Genomic DNA, 19743 nt, shown 5'->3' on the forward strand with positions numbered 1-19743 from the left:
CAAAAAAAAAAAAAAAAAAAAAAAAAAAAAAGAGGCCTGGGACGGTGGCTCATGCCTGTTTTCCCAGTATTTTGGGAGGCCAAGGTGGGTGGATCACCTGAGGTCAGGAGTTCAAGACCAGCCTGGCCAACATGATGAAACCCCTGTCTCTACTAAAAATACAAAAATTAGCTGGATGTGGTGGCAGGTGCCTGTAATCCCAGCTACTCGGGAGGCTGAGGCAGGAGAATCACTTGAACACAGGAGGAGGAGGTTGCAGTGAACTGAGATTGTGCCACTGCACTCTGGCCTGGGTGACGGAATGAGAGAAAGAAAGAAAAGGAAAGAGGAAAGAAAGAAAGAGAGAGAAAGAAAGAAGAAAGAAAGAAAGAAGAAGAAAGAAAGAAAGAAAGAAAGAAAGAAAGAAAGAAAGAAAAAAGGAGAAAAAGAAAGAAGGAAAGAAAGAAAGAGGAAGGAAGGAAGGAAGAAAGAAAGAGGAAGGAAGGAAGAAAGAAAGAGAAAGAAAGAAAGAAAGAGAGAGGAAGGAAGGAAAGAGAAAGAGAGAAAGGAAGGAAGGAAAGAGAAAGAAAGAAAAAAAGAAAAGAGAGACAGAAAGAGAAAAGGAAGGAAGGAAAGAAGGAAGGAAGGAAGGAAGGAAGGAAGGAAGGAAGGAAGGAAGGAAGGAAGGAAGGAAGGAAAGAAAGAGGAAGAAGAATGCTCCAGGTCAAAGAAAAGCAAAACTAAGGATATCAAAATGGGAAAGGATTTGACCTGTTTAAGGAATAGGAAAGAAGTCAGTGTGGCAAGGGGAAGAGTGGCTGGAGAGAAGGAAGATTACGCAGGGCCTTTGGACCAGGATAAGAAACTTAGATTTTATTTCATGTGCAATAGGAATCCTCTGGGGAAATTTAAGCGAGAGAACGACATATAATTCACATTTTTTTTTTTTTTTTTTTGAGACGGAGTCTCGCTCTGTCACCCAGGCTGGAGTGCAGTGGCGCAGTCTCGGCTCACTGCAAGCTCCGCCTCCCGGGTTCACGCCATTCTCCTGCCTCAGCCTCTCCAAGTAGCTGGGACTACAGGCGCCCGCCACCACGCCCGGCTAATTTTTTTTTTTTTGTATTTTTAGTAGAGACGGGGTTTCACCGTGGTCTCGATCTCCTGACCTCGGGATCCGCCCGCCTCGGCCTCCCAAAGTGCTGGGATTACAAGCGTGAGCCACCGCGCCCGGCCATAATTCACATTTTTAAGCCATCCCACTGAAAGTTGTGTGGAGAATGGATTGGATGCGGTAGGAGGAGAAGCAGAGAGACCGGTTTAGGCTTCTGCAGTGATCCAGGCAAATAGGACGAGAACGCACACCCAAGTGCTTCCCGCAAGTCCAGGCGGAGATGAGTGACTGGCTTTGGAATGCTTCAGAGGCAGAGCTGACAGGATTTGCTAATGGATTTCAAATGGGGGTGAAGAAAAGAGAAGTCTCGTGTTTCTGACTTTAGTGAGTGAGTGAAGAGTTGTTGTTTACTCAGAAAAAACTGCCTGATCACGGTGGCTCATGCCTGTAATCCCAGCACTTTGGGAGGCTGGGCGGATCACAAGGTCAGGAGTTCAAGATCAGCCTGGCCCGTCTCTACTAAAAATACAAAAATTAGCTGGGCATGGTGGTGCGCACCTGTAGTCCCAGCTACTTGGGAGGCTGAGGCAGGAGAATTGCTTGAACCTGGGAGGCGGAGGTTGCAGTGAGCCAAGACTGTGCCATTACACTCCAGCCTAGGTGACAGAGTGTCTCAAAAGAAAAAAAAAATAGAGAAAAAGATGGAAAAATGGATAAGAAAGTTTTGTTTTGTTTTTTTTTTTGAGATGGAGTTTCACTCTTGTTGCCCAGGCTGGAATGCAGTGGCGTGATCTCGGCTCACCGCAACCTCCGCCTCCTGGGGCCAAGTGATTTTCCTGCCTCAGCCTCCTGAGTAGCTGGGATTATAGGTGTCCACCACCATGCCCAGCTAATTTTTTTTTTTTTTCAGTAGAGACAGGGCTTCACCATGTTGGCCAGGCTGGTCTCTAACTCCTGACCTCAGGTGATCTACCCACCTCGGCCTCCTAAAGTGCTGGGATTACAGGTGTGCAACACCACGTCTGGCCAAGAAAGTTTTAAAAGATAAGAAAGGATGCCCACCCTGGCCGCAGGCTGGGTGTCTCTGGCTTGCTGAGTAGGTGTGGGTGACTACCCTGAAGATGCTATCTGGAACATGCCAGCACCGCAGATGCTGGCGGTCTGCTGTGCCCGTGATATTGGGCAAAGAGGAAGTGGCTATTTCTACATTTGGTGTTCAGAAACCAGTGAGCTCTAAGAGTGGTTTATAGCCTGACATTTCTTAGAAAAAAGAAAAAAATTAAATTAAACAAGATTCCAGGCATGGTGGCTCATGACTGTTATCCTAGCAGTTTGGAGGGCTGAGATGAGAGGATCGCTTGAGCCTACAAGTTTGAGACCAGCCTGGGGAACATGGCGAAATCTCATCTCTACAGAAAAAATAACAAAAAAAATTAGCCAGGCATGGTGGTGTTCACCTGTGGTCCTAACCACTTGGGAGGTTGATGTGACAGAATCACTTGAGGCCAGGAGTTGGAGGCTACAGTGAGCTATGATTACACCACTGCACTCCAGCCTGGCAACAGGGCGAGACCCTGTCTCAAAAAAGGAAAGAAAGAAAAAGAAGAAAGAGAGAAAGAAGGAAAGAAAGAGGCTTCACTGGGCACAGTGGCTCATGCCTGTAAGCCCAGTGTTTTGAGAGGCTGAGGCGAGAGGATTTGAGGCCAGGAGCTTGAGACCAGCCTGGGCAACATAGCAAGATACTGTCTCTTTAAAAAAATAAAATAGGCCAGACATGGTGGCTCACGCCTATAATCCCAGCAGTTTGGGAGGCCAAGGTGGGAAGGTTACTTGAGGTCAGGAGTTTGAGACCAGCCTGGCCAACATGGTGAAACCCCACCTTTACTGAAAATACAAAAATTAGCTGGGTGTGGTGGCACATGCCTGTAATTCCAGCTACTCGGGAGGCTGAGGCAGGAGAATCGCTTGAACTCGGGAGGCAGATGTTGCAGTGAGCCAAGACTGTGCCATTTCTTGTCTTGGAGACAAGAATGAAACTCCATCTCCAAAAACAACAACAGCAATAAAAATAAAATAAAAGTAAATAAAAAATAAACATAATTTAAAATTCACCAGGTATAGTGGCATGTACCTGTATTCCCAGCTACTTGGGAAGCTGAGGCTGGAGGATCCCTTGAGCCCAAGAGTTTGAGGTAGCAGTGAGCTATTACTGCACCACTGCCTGGGTTACAGAGTAAGACCCTGTCTCTAAAACATTTAAAAATAAAAAAGCCAGGCGTGAATGGATCACGCCTGTAATCCTAGCACTTTGGGAGGCCGAGGCAGGCAAATCACGAGGTCAGGAGTTTGAGACCAGCCTAGCCAACATGGCAAAACCCTGTCTCTACTAAAAATACAAAAATTACCCAGGCGTGGTGGTGGGTGCCTGTAATCCCGGCTACTTGGGAGGCTCAGGCAGGAGAATTGCTTGAACCTGGGAGGCAGAGGCTGCAGTAAGCTGAGATCATGCCACTGCCACTGCACTCCAGCCTGGGCGACAAGAGCAAGACTCGGTCTCAAAAAAATAATTAATTTTTTAAAAAGTTTTTTAAAATGAAGTCTTGGCCGGGCACAGTGGCTCACGCCTGTAATTCCAGCACTTTGGGAGGCCAAGGCGGGTGGATCACCTGAGGTCAGGAGTTCGAGACTAGCCTGGCCAACATGGTGAAACCTTGTCTCTACTAAAAATACAAAAAAATCCGCCAGGTGTGGTTGGCATGCGCCTGTAACACCAGCTACTTGGGAGGCTGATGCAGGAGAATCACTTGAACTTGAGAGGCAGAGGTTGCAGTGAGCCAAGATTGTGCCACTGCACTCCATCCAGCCTGGGAGACAGAGTGAGACTCCATCTCAAAAAAAAAAAAAAAACAAAAAAAAAAACTAAGCCACTAAGCCATCATTTAAAATTGTTTTAAAAGATAATTTTTAGCCAGACACGGTGGCTCACGCTTATAATCCCAGCACTTTGGGAGGCCGAGGCGGGCGGATCATGAGGTCAGGAGATCGAGATCACGGTGAAACCGTCTCTACTAAAAATACAAAAAAATTAGCCGGACGTGGTGGCGAGCGCCTGTAGTCCCAGCTGCTTGGAGAGGCTGAGGCGGGAGAATGGCGTGAACCCGGGAGGCGGAGCTTGCAGTGAGCCGAGATTGCGCCACTGCCCTCCAGCCTGGGCGACAGAGCGAGACTCCGTCTCAAAAAAAAAAAAAAAAAAAGATAATTTTTAGCCAGGCATGGTGGCTCATGCTTGTAATCCCAGCACTTTGGGAGGCCGAGGCAGGCAGATCATGAGGTCAGGAGATCAAGACCATCCTGGCTAACATGGAGAAACCCCGTCTCTACTAAAAATACAAAAAAAATTAGCCAATGTGGTGGCGGGCGCCTGTAGTCCCAGCTACTCGGGAGGCTGAGGCAGGAGAATGGCGTAAACCTGGGAGGCGGAGCTTGCAGTGAGCTGAGATGGCGCCACTGCACTCCAGCCTGGGAGACAGAGCAAGACTCCATCTTAAAAAAAAAAAAAAAAAAAAGATAATTTTTAAATGTTCTACATAGTTGCCAACTTGAAAGTATAGTGTTGTACAGCTATATAGAGTATGACCCCAGTTTGTTTTTTCAAAAAGCATTATACATAAATACACACACAAAGAAAAAAGGAGCAGAAAGGATATACACCAAATATTAGCAGAAGTCTCATCTGGGTGGTGAAAACATGAGGTTTTTATTTTCTTTTAGGTGTTTATCTATGCTTTTCCATATTTTCTCAGCGTAAAATGAAGCGTCTAGCACATAACAGATGCTCAGTAAATGCGAATCTCCTTTCTCCCCTAACTCCTGCCCTCTTCTCTGAAAGGACAATGAGGAAATAAAAGGCCAAGGGCTTCCCGAGGACTTCTGCCATCAGGCAGGAACCTGCTGAAGCTTTGCTCTTTCTGTGGTCTGTAGCTGTCAGCCCTACAATAGTTCATATTCAGCCAACATCTGACGCAGAGCCAGGGTCAGGAGCTTAGTAGAAGGGCCTGAAGTAGCCCCTGGGATCTGGGTACTCCACATTGTAACCCTGTCTGGGGCTGAACTGAGATCTCCACAGGGACTTGTTTCTGCTGAGGTGGCAAGTTGTTCAGAGATAAAAGAGATTTTGGATGGAAGAAGTAAGCAATACACCCCAGCCCTAGCACCCATAGTTCTCACCCTGGGGAGGGGAAGAACACAGAATTTCAAATGAGAAGGCCTGGGTTCTATTCCTACCTCTGGCACCAATTCAGAACCTGGGCAATAAAACAAAATTATAACTTAGAAAAGAAAAAAAAAGGACCTGGGTGAGTTACTTTGCTTGGCTGAACCTCAGTTTGCACATCTGAGAAGCAGCATGAAGACCCCAATTTCCTAATGTCTGCCCATGTTGGCTACCACCAGTACTGGTCCCCTTCCCTGAGGTTCCAAGATAGAAGATGACAGTTGGTAAGAAAGGATGTTTATTCAGGCCTGATGCCTCGATACAGCTAGATGTGCAAAAATATATCATTCAAAGTCATGAAAACCATCATCATATTGGTGTGACCTCCTTCCCATCCTTGGGCATAGCCTTTGCAACTGCCTCCTTTGAAATCTGGGAGTTGGGGGGCAAGGGTCACTTCTTGGCAGCTTCTTCCTGGGCGGCCAAATCTGCCTCCTTCTGAGCAGCCAGGAAGATGGCTCGTTCCTTCTGGAAAGCTGCAAGCTCTTCTGAACTGAGGCTGCAAGTGAAAAAAGACAAATGGTTGGCGCATGATTGGTCACCAGTGGGAGCTCACAGGACCCCGTGTCTTGCAGGGGCTTGAAGGGGCCTCTGTCTCAGAGCCCAGCTTGCCTGGCCCCTTCTCCCTCCCTGACTTCCCAGCCTCCATACCTTTGCTCATTTCCTCTCCAGGGACAACATCTCCCAACCCCCAATACCCCTATCTTTTGTTCCCTTATTAAATCCCTACTCATCCTTTGAGGCATCAGCCAGACCCCAGTCCATATTAACTGGGGTACTCTGTGCCCCAAAATATGCTGTACAATGACGTCACGGGGCTGAGCATGTGTGTCTCTCCCAGGACGGGGTCAGATTTACCCATCTCCATGTTCCCAGTAAAAAAAAGATTTGAGAAAAGTCAAGTCCGTGTCTGCTCCATGCTTAACCCCATTCTTCTTGGGAAATAATCAATTGTCAGCCTTGACATGGGATGTGACACAGCAGCAAGAGGCCAGTAAAGGGTTGAATGCTATCTCTGTCCCGGCCGTTGTCTAACCAGACACCCTCCCACCCAACATCTTACTTCAATGAAACAATTCCTGAAGTCATCTGAAGCCCCATGACGGGGGTCCCCTGTTTGCCTCAGGAGCAACCATGAACCTGACACAGCTCAAAAGTGCTTCGCACTGGTCCTTCCCTCATACCATTCTCCACTTGCCTCTAGGACGACAGACCCGGGTCACACTGAACTTCTCCCACTTGGATCCTTCATGGAGATCTGTCTATTTCTTAGAACATTTGCAGAACAACGTCTAATACATAACAGGTGCCCAATAAGAGTATTCCAAATCAATGAATGTGGCCTCCCACCCCCACCCCATCCTCTAGAATCTAAGGTCCCTTGACTTAAAAGCTGACTTTCCCACTGCAATGGGCCCTCTCAGCTCTGTCCGAGTCCAGCGCTTTCTGGGCCCTCTCATCACACTGCACCTGCCAGGACACTTACTCCTTCACCACGCGAATGCCCAGAGAACGGGCAGACCCGATGATGGAGCGGACGACAGAGGACAGGGGTACGTCCTGCAGGGCGAATGCCTCATCCTGAGCTTTGATGCGGGCAATCTCATACACATGCTTCAAGGTCACCAGGCCTGCCACCTCTTTCCCTGGAAGGAAGGAACAAGTGGTTCTTCAGGTGTTACTGCTTCCTTCTGGAGCCCCCAGACGCCTACCCTGGCCCTCACCTGTTTGCCTGGCCCCCTTTTCAATCCCAGCTGCTGCCTTCAGGAAGTAGGAAACAGTGGGCTGTCCAATCTTGATTTCAAATGTCCTGTCAGGCTTAACATAAAAAAGAAATATGAGATTCTCTCTTCCTACTGCCCCATCCCAGGGAACTTCTAATGTCCTGCCCCGCTTCCTTCATCTCACTTGCCTATGGCATCCCTCAAAAAGATCACAGAATCACAAGAAAAAAATAAATCTGGGCCAGGCGCAGTGGCTCATGCCTATAATCCCAGCACTTTGGGAGGAAAAGGCGGATGGATCACCTGAGGTCAGGAGTTGAAGACCAGCCTGACCAACATGGTGAAACCCCATCTCTACTAAAAATGCAAAAAATTAGCCGGGCGTGGTGGCGGGCGCCTATAATCCTAGCTACTGGGAAGGCTGAGGCAGGAGAATTGCTTGAACCCGGGAGGAGGAGATTGCAGTGAGCCGAGATCGTGCCATTGCACTCCAGCCTGGGCGACAAGCGCAAAAGTCCATCTCAAAAAAAAGAAAAGAAAAGAAAAAATAAATCTGCAGCAAACATCCCTGTCCCCGCTATTCCTGCCCTAATTCTGCTCTGGAAGCCCCAGTGAGATGGAGGGGCAAAGGGAGGAACTGCAACATGGCAAGATGGGGCTGGTTCAGAAAAAATATGATCTAGTCCTAAATGGGGAAAGTGGAGCCCAGTAATAGGAATTCAAGTCAGGAGCAGAGAAACAACCCCAGATGACCAGTCCCAGGGCCGAGGAAGAACAGAGGGAAAAGGAAACCAGGGATCAGAGTCCAGACTCCACCTTCACTAAAATCTTGGTAGGCAGAGGAATGCCTTCCTTGATGTCTTTTGTCCTCTCATTGAACTCCTTGCAAAACTGGTTGATGGAAACGCCTCTCTGTGAGGAAAGCAGAAGGGGATAGTGGTGAGAGGAGGGGACGGCTTCCTACCGCCCAGGAGGCGCCGTCCGTTCCCTCCTCCTTCTTCACTTCTCTGTGTTCCCATCTCTACGCAGATTCAACTACCCCTCCGTGAGCCAGAATATCGTACGCATCTTCCTACGTTATCCTCATCACAGCACATTGAAGAAGGGATGAGGAAGCCCAGGTGGAAGACGCTTTGTAACCAGCACAAGGACATAAAGCGTGTGAGAAGCAGAGCCGAGCTCTGAACCGAGGCCCGGGTGGTTCCAGGGCCAGCGCCCTCCATCCGCGTCCTAGCTTCCACCATCCTCGACAACCCCCCATGTCGGGTTCCCGCCGCGGCCGCACCTGACCCAGCACTGGGCCTAGTGGGGGCCCGGGCATGGCCAGGCCTGCCCGCACGATGGCCCGGATCACACCGCCGACCTCGGGCTTCCTGAGGCTCCGGGTAGCCCGGCCGAGCTTCGACATGATGTGGGGCTGCTGGCTTCAGTTCACCTCAGGGGAGCAGCAAGAGCGAAGCTCTGGGCGCCACCATCTTGGGCCAGAGGTCAAGGGTCCTCACGTTAGGCTAGGGCAGGTGAGGCCAACAAACAGCAGCCTTGTTTAAGCCCTATTGCTCGCCAACTAGTAAGACAAGGAGGATGAGAGGAGGATAAAACACTTTTTAACTTGTCTTATGCAGATAAAGCAAGGGCCCGAATGGCCTAGGTACACACATTCCCACAGGAACGCGCACTGGCACTACCTCGGACAGCTAACTAGTAGGGTGGGACCTTGATACCCCATAGCATTGTGGGTATGGTAGTTTTGACTCCGTGTGCAGGTCCGGCCAATTGCTATGCGCCAGGGCGCCATCTGCTGCACACGGTGATAATCCTAGGGTTTGAAACACACCTGGAGCTCCTGATTGGTAACGGGAGTCTCTCTCTCCTCTCTTTGTTCCTCACATGCTGTTGAAAGGCAGTACGGTTAAGAGTGTAGACCCTGAGCTGGGCGCGGTAGCTCACTCCTGTAATCCCAGCACTTTGGGAGGCCAAGGCAGGAGGATCGCTTGAGTCCAGGAGTCTGAGACCAGCCTGGGCAACACAGCAAGACCCCGTCTCTACTGGGCGAGAGGATCACTTGAGCCCAGGAATTGGAGGCGGCAGTGAGCCAGGATTGCGCCACTGCATGTGACCTTAATCAAGTTTCTTATGCTTTGTCTCCTCCCCAGTACAGCAGGTATTGTAATATGTAGCACCTACCTCTTAGGATTGCTGTGAGGACTAAGTTAGCAAAGTGCTTAAAACAATGCCTGGCACCTAGTCAGCATGTGCTATTATTATCTGTACAATTAAGATAAAACCTGAGTTGTTGTGAGGCTTAACAGACCCAGAACATTCGACACATCATCTGTGACCAAATAAGCCAGCATCTTATTGTATCATGAGGAGAGCAAAAATCACCTGGTGACCTTTGAATCATGAGGAGAACAAAAATCACCTGGTGACCAGAAACAAAAACTCCTCATCTGAGGAATTGAAAAGTAATTAAACTTCTCTAGTGTGTCCGGAATTGGTGGGTTCTTGGTCTCACTGACTTCAAGAATGAAGCAGTGGACCCTTGCGGTGAGTGTTACAGTTCTTAAAGGCCGCGTGTCCGGAGTTTGTTCGGATGTGTTTGGAGTTTCTTCCTTCTGGTGGGGTTAGTGGTCTCGCTGGCTCAGGAGTGAAGCTGCGGACCTTCGCGGTAAGTGTTACAGCTCTTAAGGCGGTGTGTCTGGAGTTGTTCCTCCCGGTGGGTTCGTGGTCTCGCTGGCTTCAGGAGTGAAGCTGCAGACCTTCGCGGTGAGTGTTACAGCTCATAAAGGCAGTGTGGACCCAAAGAGTAAGCAGTAGCAAGATTTATTGCAAAGAGCAAAAGAACAAAGCTTCCACGGTATGGAAGGGGACCCGAGCGGGTTGCCACTGCTGGCTCAGGCAGCCTGCGTTTATTCTCCTATCTGGCCCCACCCACATCCTGCTGATTAGTCCATTTTACAGAGAGCTGAGTGGTCTGTTTTGACAGGGTGCTGATTGGTGCGTTTACAATCCCTGAGCTAGACACAAAAGTTCTCCACGTCCCCACTAGATTAGCTAGATACAGAGTGTCCACACAAAGGTTCTCCAAGTCCCCACCAGAGTAGCTACAGAGTGTCGATTGGTGCATTCACAAACCCTGAGCTAGACACAGGGTGCTGATTGGTGTGTTTACAAACCTTGAGCGAGATACAGAGTGCCGATTGGTGTATTTACAATACCCTAGCTATACATAAAGATTCTCCAAGTCCCCACCAGAGTAGCTAGATACAGAGTGTCCACTGATGCATTTACAAGCCCTTAGCTAGACATAAAGGTTCTCCACGTCTGCACCAGACTCAGGAGCCCAGCTGGCTTCACCCAGTGGATCCCACACCGGGGCTGCAGGTGGAGCTGCCTGCCAGTCCTGTGCTGTGTGCCTGCACTCCTCAGCCCTTGGGTGGTCGATGGGACTGGGTGCCCTGGAGCAGGGGGTGGTGCTCGTTGGGGAGGCTGGGGCCGCACAGGAGCCCACGGGGGAGGGGTGGGGGAGGCTCAGGCATGGTGGGCTGCAGGTCCCGAGCCCTGCTTGGCGGGAAGGCAGCTAAGGCCCCGTGAGAAATTGAGCACAGCAGCTGCTGGCCCAGATGCTAAGCCCCTCACCGCCCGGGGCCGGTGGGGCCGGCCGGCAGCTCCGAGTGCGGGGTCTGCCAAGCCCACGCCCACCCAGAACTCGTGCTGGCTCGCAAGCACTGCGCGCAGCCCCGGTTCCGCCCGCGCCTCTCCCTCCGCACCTCCCCACAAGTTGAGGGAGCCGGCTCCGGCCTTGGCTAGCCCAGAAAGGGGCTCCCACAGTGCAGTGGCGGGCTGAAGGGCTCCTCAAGTGCTGCCAAAGTGGGAGCCCAGGCAGAGGGGGCACCGAGAGCGAGCGAGGGCTGTGAGGGCTGCCAGCACGCTGTCACCTCTCACTAGTATCCAATGTTGGCATCTGGTTCCAGGACTCTTTTCAACTTAAAATTTATAAGCAACTAGAATTTCTATACATCTCAGGAATGCCATGCCAAAACTCATTTTTCAACCTTTGCTGATATTAAGGCACCAGAATTACTACAAATGTAATATTTATCAGACCTACGTGGCTAGTGTGGTCCAAATTGCCCTCAAGCTCCCTCTTTAAGGTCCATAAATACCCCTAAGGAAAATCCACCAGCATGGTCAGTCCTCTCTTGCTGATGCGTCCCTCTGCACTCTTCTGCAGTGTTCTTTCTAATAAAACTTTCCAGCCAGGCACAGTGGCTCACACGTGTAATCCCAGCACTTTGGGAGGCTGAGGTAGGGGGGGCGGGGATCACCTGAGGTCAGAAGTTCAAGACCAGCCACACCAACATGGAGAAACCCCGTCTCTACTAAAAATACAAAATTAGCCAGGTGTGGTGGCGCATGCCTGTAATCCCAGCTATTCGGGAGACAAAGGCAGGATAATCACTTGAACTTGTGAGGCGGAGGTTGCAGTGAACCAAGATGGCACCATTGCACTGCAGCCTGGGCGACAAGAGCGAAACTCCGTCTCGGGGGGGAAAAGAAAACTTTCCTTTTCAAACCTATACTGTTTGTCAGTAAATCCTTCTTACCAACCCACGAGTCAAACATTTCCTCATGCCAGGGCTCTGACACCTTGCCTGGCATATCATTTAACTTGTTTTCTGAGCACTTGCTCTATGTCAGGCACTGTGTTAAGCACAAGTGCATTATTATTTAATACTCATAATGGCATGAGGCAAATGCTTTTATTGTAGGCTGGGAGCGGTGGCTCATGCCTGTAATCTCAGCAATTTGGCTGAGGTGGGAGGACCGCTTGAGCCCAGGAGTTTGAAACCAATCCCGACAACATATTGAGACCCCCGTCTCTAACCAAAAATAAAAAAATAAAATAAAAAATTAGCCAGGTGTGGTGTTGCAGGAAGTCAGGGACCCTGAATGGAGAGACCGGCTGGAGCTGCGGCAGAGGAACATAAATTGCATCACACAGAGCCTGGGATCCCCAGTGACTCCCTTTGTGTAATAAATACATTAGTTCTCTTATTAGTGATTTGCTCACACTAGCTCTCTCACACTGTCCGCCTTTATCTCGGCTGTGTGCTCCAGCTCTGTGGCTCCTGCTGCCTCCATGCCTGCAGCTTCACTCCCTGGCATGCAAGGCCAGCTCTTACTTACAAAGTTAACCTCCAAAGGGCCTTGCCCTACTGGGTCCTCCGGATCTAGTTTGGAGTAATTTTTTTTTTTTTTTCTGTCTGATCTCTGAGCCTCTGGAGGAGTGCAGAGGGAGTTTTTTTCTTGTTGAATCTTGAATTCCTTTGAGACATTTTGTGTTGTAGGAGGGAACTCTTTGATCCCTTTAATTATTAATTCCCTGAGGTCCTGCATTCGTGCATTTGGCCTCAGTCCCTGGGATCATTATTATCCCATTCGGGATTGACATTTGGAAATTTTTGTTGGGCTGGCAAGACTCCTTGCCCAAGAGGGTGTTGCCTCTCCCAGATGGTCATGGCCACTCTCCTAATAATTCCCCTTTTTTCTCCTATGAACAGAATATTTATAATAGACATTATTCTAGCCCAGGTGTAAAAGCTGCGTCCTAGGAATTGGTCCAGCTGGTCTGCTAAACTGAGGAGATATTCTAGGAGTAGTTTCATTTCCTTCTTGGAATTCCTAACTTCAGTACTTGTAAGAGGAGCATTTAAAAAGTCAATCTCAGCTGGGTGCAGTGGCTCATGTCTATAATCCCAGCACTTTGGGAGGCCGAGGCGGGTGGATCACGAGGTCAGGAGTTTGAGACCAGCCTGACCAACATGGTGAAACCCCATCTCTACTAAAAATACAAAAATTAGCTGGGTGTGGTGGCACGCACCTGTAATCCCAGCTACTCAGGAGGCTGAGGCAGAATTGCTTGAATCCAGCAGGCGGAGGTTGCAGTGAGCCGAGATTGTGCCATGACACTCCAGCCTGGGTGACAGCAAGACTCTGTCTAAAATAAATAAATAAATAATTTAAAAATTTTAAAAAAGTCAATCTCTCCCTGTCCCATGGGAACTTCCCTAAGAGGGAACATGCTAGATGCCTGCTGTGTGGAAGGGATAGGGAAGTTCTCAATATCTCTCTTACACTGTTTGCCAAGACCAGCTTGGTCTTGGATACCCTAACCCAGTGGCACTAGAGGAATTAAAGACACACACACAGAAATATAGAGTGTGGGGTGGGAAATCAGGGGCCTCACCACCTTCAGAGCTGAGAGCCACGAACAGAAATTTACCCACATATTTATTGACAGCAAGCCAGTGATAAGCATTGTTTCTATAGATTATAGATTAACTAAAAGTATTCCTTATGGAAAACAAAGGGATGGGCTGAAACAAAGGGGTGGGCTGAAACAAAGGGGTGGGCTCTGGCTAGTTATCTGCAGCAGGAACATGACCTTAAGGCACAAATCACTCATGCTATTGTTTGTGGTTTAGGAACACCTTTAAGTGGTTTTCCACCCTGGGTGGGCCAGGTGTTCCTTGCCCTCATTCCGGTAAACCCACAACCTTCAGTGTGGGTGTCATGGCCATCAAGAACATGTCACGGTGCTGCAGAGATTTTGTTTATGGCCAGTTTTGGGGCCAGTTTGTGGCCAGATTTGGGGGCCTGTTCCCAATACTGTTCTAATTCTTTTCGTGAATTTGGATAAGGATCTAAAAGAGCAGTTGGTTTGGCTCTGGATCTTTCTTCCTCTAACCCCCCTGCTTCCCCTTGATCTTCCTGCCCCCTATTTTATGAGATGTACAAAGGTGGTAAGCATGATATGGGGTCCCAGGGCTTTTTGGTGGGCAAGGGCTTTTTACTGGGTTCTTTTTCCTCTTCATGGGGGCTAATTCCTTGATCCAACAGAGAGGTAACCTATCTCTTCTTGTGAGGATGGGATTTTATCATTTACATAGAGAATTAAGGCTTGGCACATCCAATCCTCATCTGAGACAAACTTAGGCCAAAAGACCAAGGGCTTACAAATAGGGTCTTTGGGCCAGATAAAAGAACAGTACTTTATCATCTTTTGCTTTTCCTTGTCCCTGGTTCGAGGATTATTCCTCCAAACCTGCAACATTCTCCACAAAGGACTGTCTGGGGGAATGTCAGAGAAAGTTTATTTGTCTCCCTCTTTCCTTTTTTCCCTAGGCCTAGAATTCCTGTTTCCAATTTTTGGTCAGTCTCTGTGTCGGAGCTTTTCTCTGTGTACTCAACCCCCCCACTGGAGGTTTCTTGCACACCACAAGAATCGCTTCATCTGTCTCCAGCTGTTTCCCTTGCAGGAGAAGGGGACCATGGATTGGGACTCCACACTCATTTCATATCGAAGATACTTCTCAGTCACACGCACTCAACCTCCAAAAATGCCCAACCAACAAGGCAGTACTTATATTCCAATTTTCTGTCCTTGGCTCTCCAATTTTCTGACCTTGGGTCATGCATGAGGTTGCCTGGTTGCCATGGTGCCTGCTTTTCTCCCTATGTCACCTGTGCTGCCTCCTGAATAACAGTCTCAGATTTGTCTATGGCCTCTGTGGGGAGCTGGGATGGCCAGAAAGAGTGGGCCACCTAAATCAGGTGGGATGCATCTCCCCTCTCTCCCAGAGTCCCACTCCGCACAGGCACATAGATCCCAGACGAGCCCCCAGATTTGTGAGAAACAAGCTCACCTGTCCAAACCCAAAGAACGGACTCAGAGGCACGAAGAACAGTGAAAGTGAGACATTTAATAGCCATCTTGCAAGATCGGGCGTCTGATAGGCAGGCATACCTGGGGCAGCTACAGCAGGTAATTTATCTTCTAGCACCCACTTCCTTTTCCCAGTTCCTCATTGGTTGAGTACTATGGTGTTACAATCATCCCAGACATTGCCTAAGTTTCATCATCCCCCTTATAAGGTTATACACTGATAACCTTCTCTGCTTTTCAATTTCCCAATAACGAAATTTTCTTCTCTTTTATAGGCTGACACATCCTCTACATTCTGTTCACTTATTATGACCTTCATGAGCCATGCGGTTTGTTACATTCGCAGGCTGGCTCTCAGTGCTTAGATTTATCATGCCTTGAAAATGAACCATTTAAAATGTTTTCTCACAAACCAATGTATCCCTTCCATGTATTGATTTATTGTCTTTGTTTATAACTCCTAACTCCTTAAAACATATAAAACCAAACTGTAACCCAACCACCTTGGGCACACTTCCTCAGAACATCTTGAGACTATTCCCCAGGTTATGGTCACCCATATTGGCAGAGAATAAACCTCTTTAAAATGTTTTACAGAGTTTGGTTTTTCCATTAACATGCCTCATGTAGTAGAATGAGAGAATCCACATAAAACCACCCTGGAAATTGTGGACACATATAAATTTTTTATTAGGAATACTTGTTGGACTCCCACTAATTAAATATGATTGTCTCTACCTCTGAAGTCTGTCAAGGGCTTTATAGCACTCAGGCTTGTTAACCTTACCACCGCTCTGGAGCCAAGCTACAAAGCCTTGAGCAAGGTAATTAACCTCCCCGTGCTTCACTTTCCCTACTAGTAAAATGGAACCAATAGTAGTACCTATCTGGGCCGGGTGCAGCGGCTGATGCCTGTAATCCCAGCACTTTGGGAAGCCAAGGTGGGCGGATCACAAGGTTAAGAGATCAAGACCATCCTGGCCAACATAGCAAAACCCTGTCTCTACTAAAAAAATACAAAAATTAGCTGGGCATGGTGGCACGCACCTGTAGTCCCAGCTACTCGGGAGGCTAAGGCAGGAGAATCACTTGAACCCAGGAGGCAGAGGTTGCAGTGAGCTGAGATCGAGCCACTGCACTCCAGCCTGATGATAAAGCAAGAATCCATCTCAAAAAAAAAAAAAATAGTACCTATCTGGCAGGAAATTAGTTAATTCACGTAAAGCACTTAGAAGACAGCCTGGCCCAGAGGAAGCAAGGCTGGGTCTGATTTAGCTCTGTGTACCCACAGTGCAATAAATCCCTCCTGAATGAAGGAATTGTCACAAGGCAAGCCCGCAAATTGGGGTTCGGCCTAGGAGGCCACATGGGTTCTTGGCCTCATGCAGGAAGGAATTCAAGAGCAAGCCAAGAGGGGAAAGTAAAAGCAAGTTTGTTATTTTTATTTTTATTTTATTTTATTTTTGAGATAGGGTCTCACTCTGTCACCTAGGCTGGAGTGCAGTGGCACGATCTTAGCTCACTGCAAGCTCTGCCTCCCAGTTTCAAGCAATTCTCCTGCCTCAGCCTCCCGAGTAGCTGGGATTACATGTGTCCACCACCACGCCTGGCTAATTTTTGTATTTTTAGTAGAAACGGGGTTTCACCATGTTGGCCAGGCTGGTCTCAAACTCCTGACCTCAGGTGATCCACCCACCTTGGCCTCCCAATGGGATTACAAGTGTGAGCCACCATACCTGGCCTAAAAACAAGTTTATTAAGAAAGTAAAGGAATAAAAGGGTAGCTACTCCATAGGTAGAGCAGTGGCATGGGCTGATTGACTGAGTATACCTATGGTGATTTCTTGATTATAGGCTAAACAAGGGGTGGATTATGTATTAGTTTTCTGGTGAAAACCAAAAATAAAATTCTAAGGCCCCCCCCCCCCGCCAACCATCTAAATAGTCCGCTCCTCTCAGCCAAGGGCATTCCAAAGTTAACCTGAAAAACTAGTTTAGGCCATGATAAGAATTGGGGGTTGGACATACCTCATTATACCCTTCTCCCTTTTGGAATTCAGGAAAAGCCAACCAGCATTAACATCAACATAGACCTTAAGTCTGATAAGAAACATTTGCAGTCTATTCTCTCTGAAGCCTGCTACCTGGAGACTTCATATGCATCATAAAACTTTGGTCTCCACAACCCCTTATTGTGATAACCCAAACATTTCTTTCTGTTGATGCCATGTCTTTAGATAATAACTTAACTCTTTCAACCAATTGCCAATCAGAAAATTTTTAAATCTACCTATAACCTGGAAGCCCTCACTTCAAGTTGTCCCACGTTTCCAGATCACTTCAAATTCTCCCACTTCAAGTTTTCCCACCTTTCTGTTGCTTATAACAGAATACCTGAATATACATCTTACATGTATTTTTTTTTTTTTTGAGATGGAATCTCTCTCTGTCACCCAGGTTGGAGTGCAGTGGCACAAACTCAGCTCACTGCAACCACTGCCTCCCAGGTTCAAGCGATCCTCATGCCTCAGCCTCCCAAGTAGTTGGGATTACAGACATACACCACCATGCCTGGCTAATTTTTGTATTTTTAGTAGAGACAGGGTTTCACCGTGTTGGCCAGGCTGGTCTTGAACTCCCGATCTCAGGTGATCTGGCTGCCTTGGCCTCCCAAAGTGCTGGGATTACAGGCATGAGGCACTGTGCCCAGCCTCTTACATGTATTGATTTATGTATTATGTCTAAACGGTATAAAAGCAAGCTGTACCCGATCACCTTGGGCACATGTTGTCAGGACCTCCTGAGGCTGTCATGGGTGCATCCTTAACCTTGGCAAAATAAAACCATCTAAATTGGCTGAGATCTGTCTCAGATACTTTGGAGTTCACACTGGGAAAGGGGTGGAGATTTCTAGGACTGAGGGATCCTCCCCTTTTTAGACCACATAGGGTAACTTCCAAACGTTGACATGGCATTTGTAAACTGTAACGGCACTGGTGGGGGTGTCTTTTAGCATTCTAATGCATTATATTTAGCGTATTTTCATCAGTGAGAACAATCAGAGTTTGCTTTCATTGCCAGCTTGATTTTACTGGGTCTGGGGCTTTTTTTTTTCCCCACATCTTGTTTTATCAGCAGGGTCCTTGTGACCTATATCTTGTGACAGCCTGCCGACCTCCTATCTTATCCTGTGACTAAGAATGCCTGCTCCCTGGGAATGCACCTCTGAAGGTCTCATCTTCATTTTACCCAGACTCTATTCAAGATGGAGTCACTCTGGTCCAAACACTTCTGACAGAATCAGGAAGTTGACTGGCATAGCAGGTGACTAGAGAGCCAAGAGTGCAATCTGGGGCAATCTGCTCTGGGGGTGCAATTTCTACTTCCAGTCAATGGAAAAATGGTTTTGATTATCCTGGCTCTTACAGACTACCAGGAAGCAACTCCCCAGGGTACCTCAGTAATATGTGAAGTCAAAGTGAGGTCATGCGTGAGGTTCAGTGGCAATAGTAAAGATGAGCCTGAACAGGTGGTTAGGGGCCAAATCATTCAGGCCTTGTCAGCCCTATTAAGGAGTGTGGATTGTGCAATAGGAAGCCATTGAAGGATGTTAAGCATATGCATCATATTTGCCTTTTGAAAAGGTCACCTGAGCTTGGGTAGGTAGGAGGCATTGGAGGAGCATAATGGTGGATGCAAAGAAACCCATTAGGCCAAGGAAGGAATAGGGTAGAGAGATAATGTGACTTGGACCAGGGAAGAGGAGGGGCACCCATTCATGAGCTATTTAGAAGACAGAATTTATTTTATTCAACCAATGCTTGTGCAGTATGAACTGTGTCTCTGAACAGTAATTATTTTGTTGAGATGGAGTCTCACTCTGTCACCCAGGCTGGAGTACAGTGGCTTGATCTTGACTCACTGCAACCTCTACCTCCCAAGTTCAAGTGATTCTCCTGCCTCAGCCTCCTGAGTAGCTGGGACTGCAGGAACGCATCATCACACCTGGCTAATGTTTGTATTATGAACAGTAATTCATTTAAACCTCATCACTACCCTAAGAAGTGTAGGTACTATTTCTGTGTTTTTGGAGACAGAGTCTCACTCTGTCTCCCAGGCTGGAGTGCAGTGGCATGATCTAGGCTCACTGCAACCTCTGTCTCCTGGGTTTAAGCAATTCTTCTCCCTCAGCCTCCCAAGTAGCTGGGATTACAGGTGCACGGCGTCACACCAGGCTAATTTTTTGTATTTTAGTAGAGACGGGGTTCACCATGTTGCCCAGGCTTGTCTTGAACTCTTGAGCTCAGGCAATCTGCCAGCCTCAGTCTCCCAAAGCACTAGGATTACAGACGTGAGCCACACTTCCAGCCTACTATTTCTATTCCCACTTTACAGATGAGGAAACTGAAACACAATTGCAATCACACTGTATACAAAATTTGTGTGTTGTGTATTGGTATTTTACCTTGAGTACTGTCTTAATCTGTTTTCGGTTGCTTATAACAATCTGTTTTCGGTTGCTTATAACAGAGTACCTGAAACTAAGTATAATAAATAAAATTTATTTCTTACAGTTCTGGATGCTGGGAAGTCCAAAGTTGAGAGGGCACAACTGGTGAGAGCCCTCTTGCTGATGGGGACTCTCTACAGAGTCCTGAGGTGATTGCAGGCTATCACATGGCCAGGGGGCTGAGTGTCTAGCTCACATCTCTCTGCCTCTTCTTTTTTTTTTCGAGACAGAGTCTCACTCTGTCCCCCAGGCTGGAGTGTAATGGTGTGATCTTGGCTCACTGCAACCTCTGCCTCCCAGGTTCAAGCGATTCTCATGCCTCAGCCTCCTGAGTAGCTGGGATTACAGGCGCCTGCCATCATGCCTGGGTTTTGCCATGTTGGCCAGGCTGGTCTCAAACTCCTGATCTCAGGTGAT

At 48.1% G+C, this 19743-nt stretch overlaps 1 protein-coding gene and 1 non-coding gene across 4 annotated transcripts; one reads left to right on the forward strand and one right to left on the reverse strand.

Moving 5' to 3' along the window:
* The first annotated feature begins 2213 nt into the window (after positions 1 to 2213).
* On the forward strand, positions 2214 to 2350 carry LOC116470066 (small nucleolar RNA SNORA43). Its single transcript, XR_004248496.1, has one exon. It is a non-coding gene; the product is annotated as a small nucleolar RNA SNORA43 (small nucleolar RNA).
* A 3234-nt stretch (positions 2351 to 5584) lies between these two features.
* MRPL11 (mitochondrial ribosomal protein L11) lies at positions 5585 to 8653 on the reverse strand. Of its 3 annotated transcripts, none has more exons than XM_032153542.2 (5): positions 8451 to 8648; positions 7904 to 7999; positions 7088 to 7181; positions 6850 to 7009; positions 5585 to 5862 (listed from the first exon to the last, which is right to left on the reverse strand). In XM_032153542.2, exons 1-5 carry the CDS (start codon positions 8493 to 8495, stop codon positions 5757 to 5759), a joined length of 501 nt encoding a protein of 166 aa, XP_032009433.1. In that variant the 5' UTR covers positions 8496 to 8648; the 3' UTR covers positions 5585 to 5756. The 3 variants fall into 3 exon arrangements, with proteins under 3 accessions (XP_032009433.1, XP_032009432.1, XP_032009434.1); XM_032153541.2 differs by having other exon boundaries at positions 8373 to 8608; XM_032153543.2 differs by lacking the exon at positions 5585 to 5862 and adding an exon at positions 5890 to 6655 and having other exon boundaries at positions 8373 to 8653.
* Positions 8654 to 19743: the final 11090 nt, after the last annotated feature.

This window comes from Hylobates moloch, unplaced genomic scaffold, assembly GCF_009828535.3.
Source record: "Hylobates moloch isolate HMO894 unplaced genomic scaffold, HMol_V3 SCAFFOLD_5, whole genome shotgun sequence".
NCBI classification, from domain to species: domain Eukaryota; kingdom Metazoa; phylum Chordata; class Mammalia; order Primates; family Hylobatidae; genus Hylobates; species Hylobates moloch.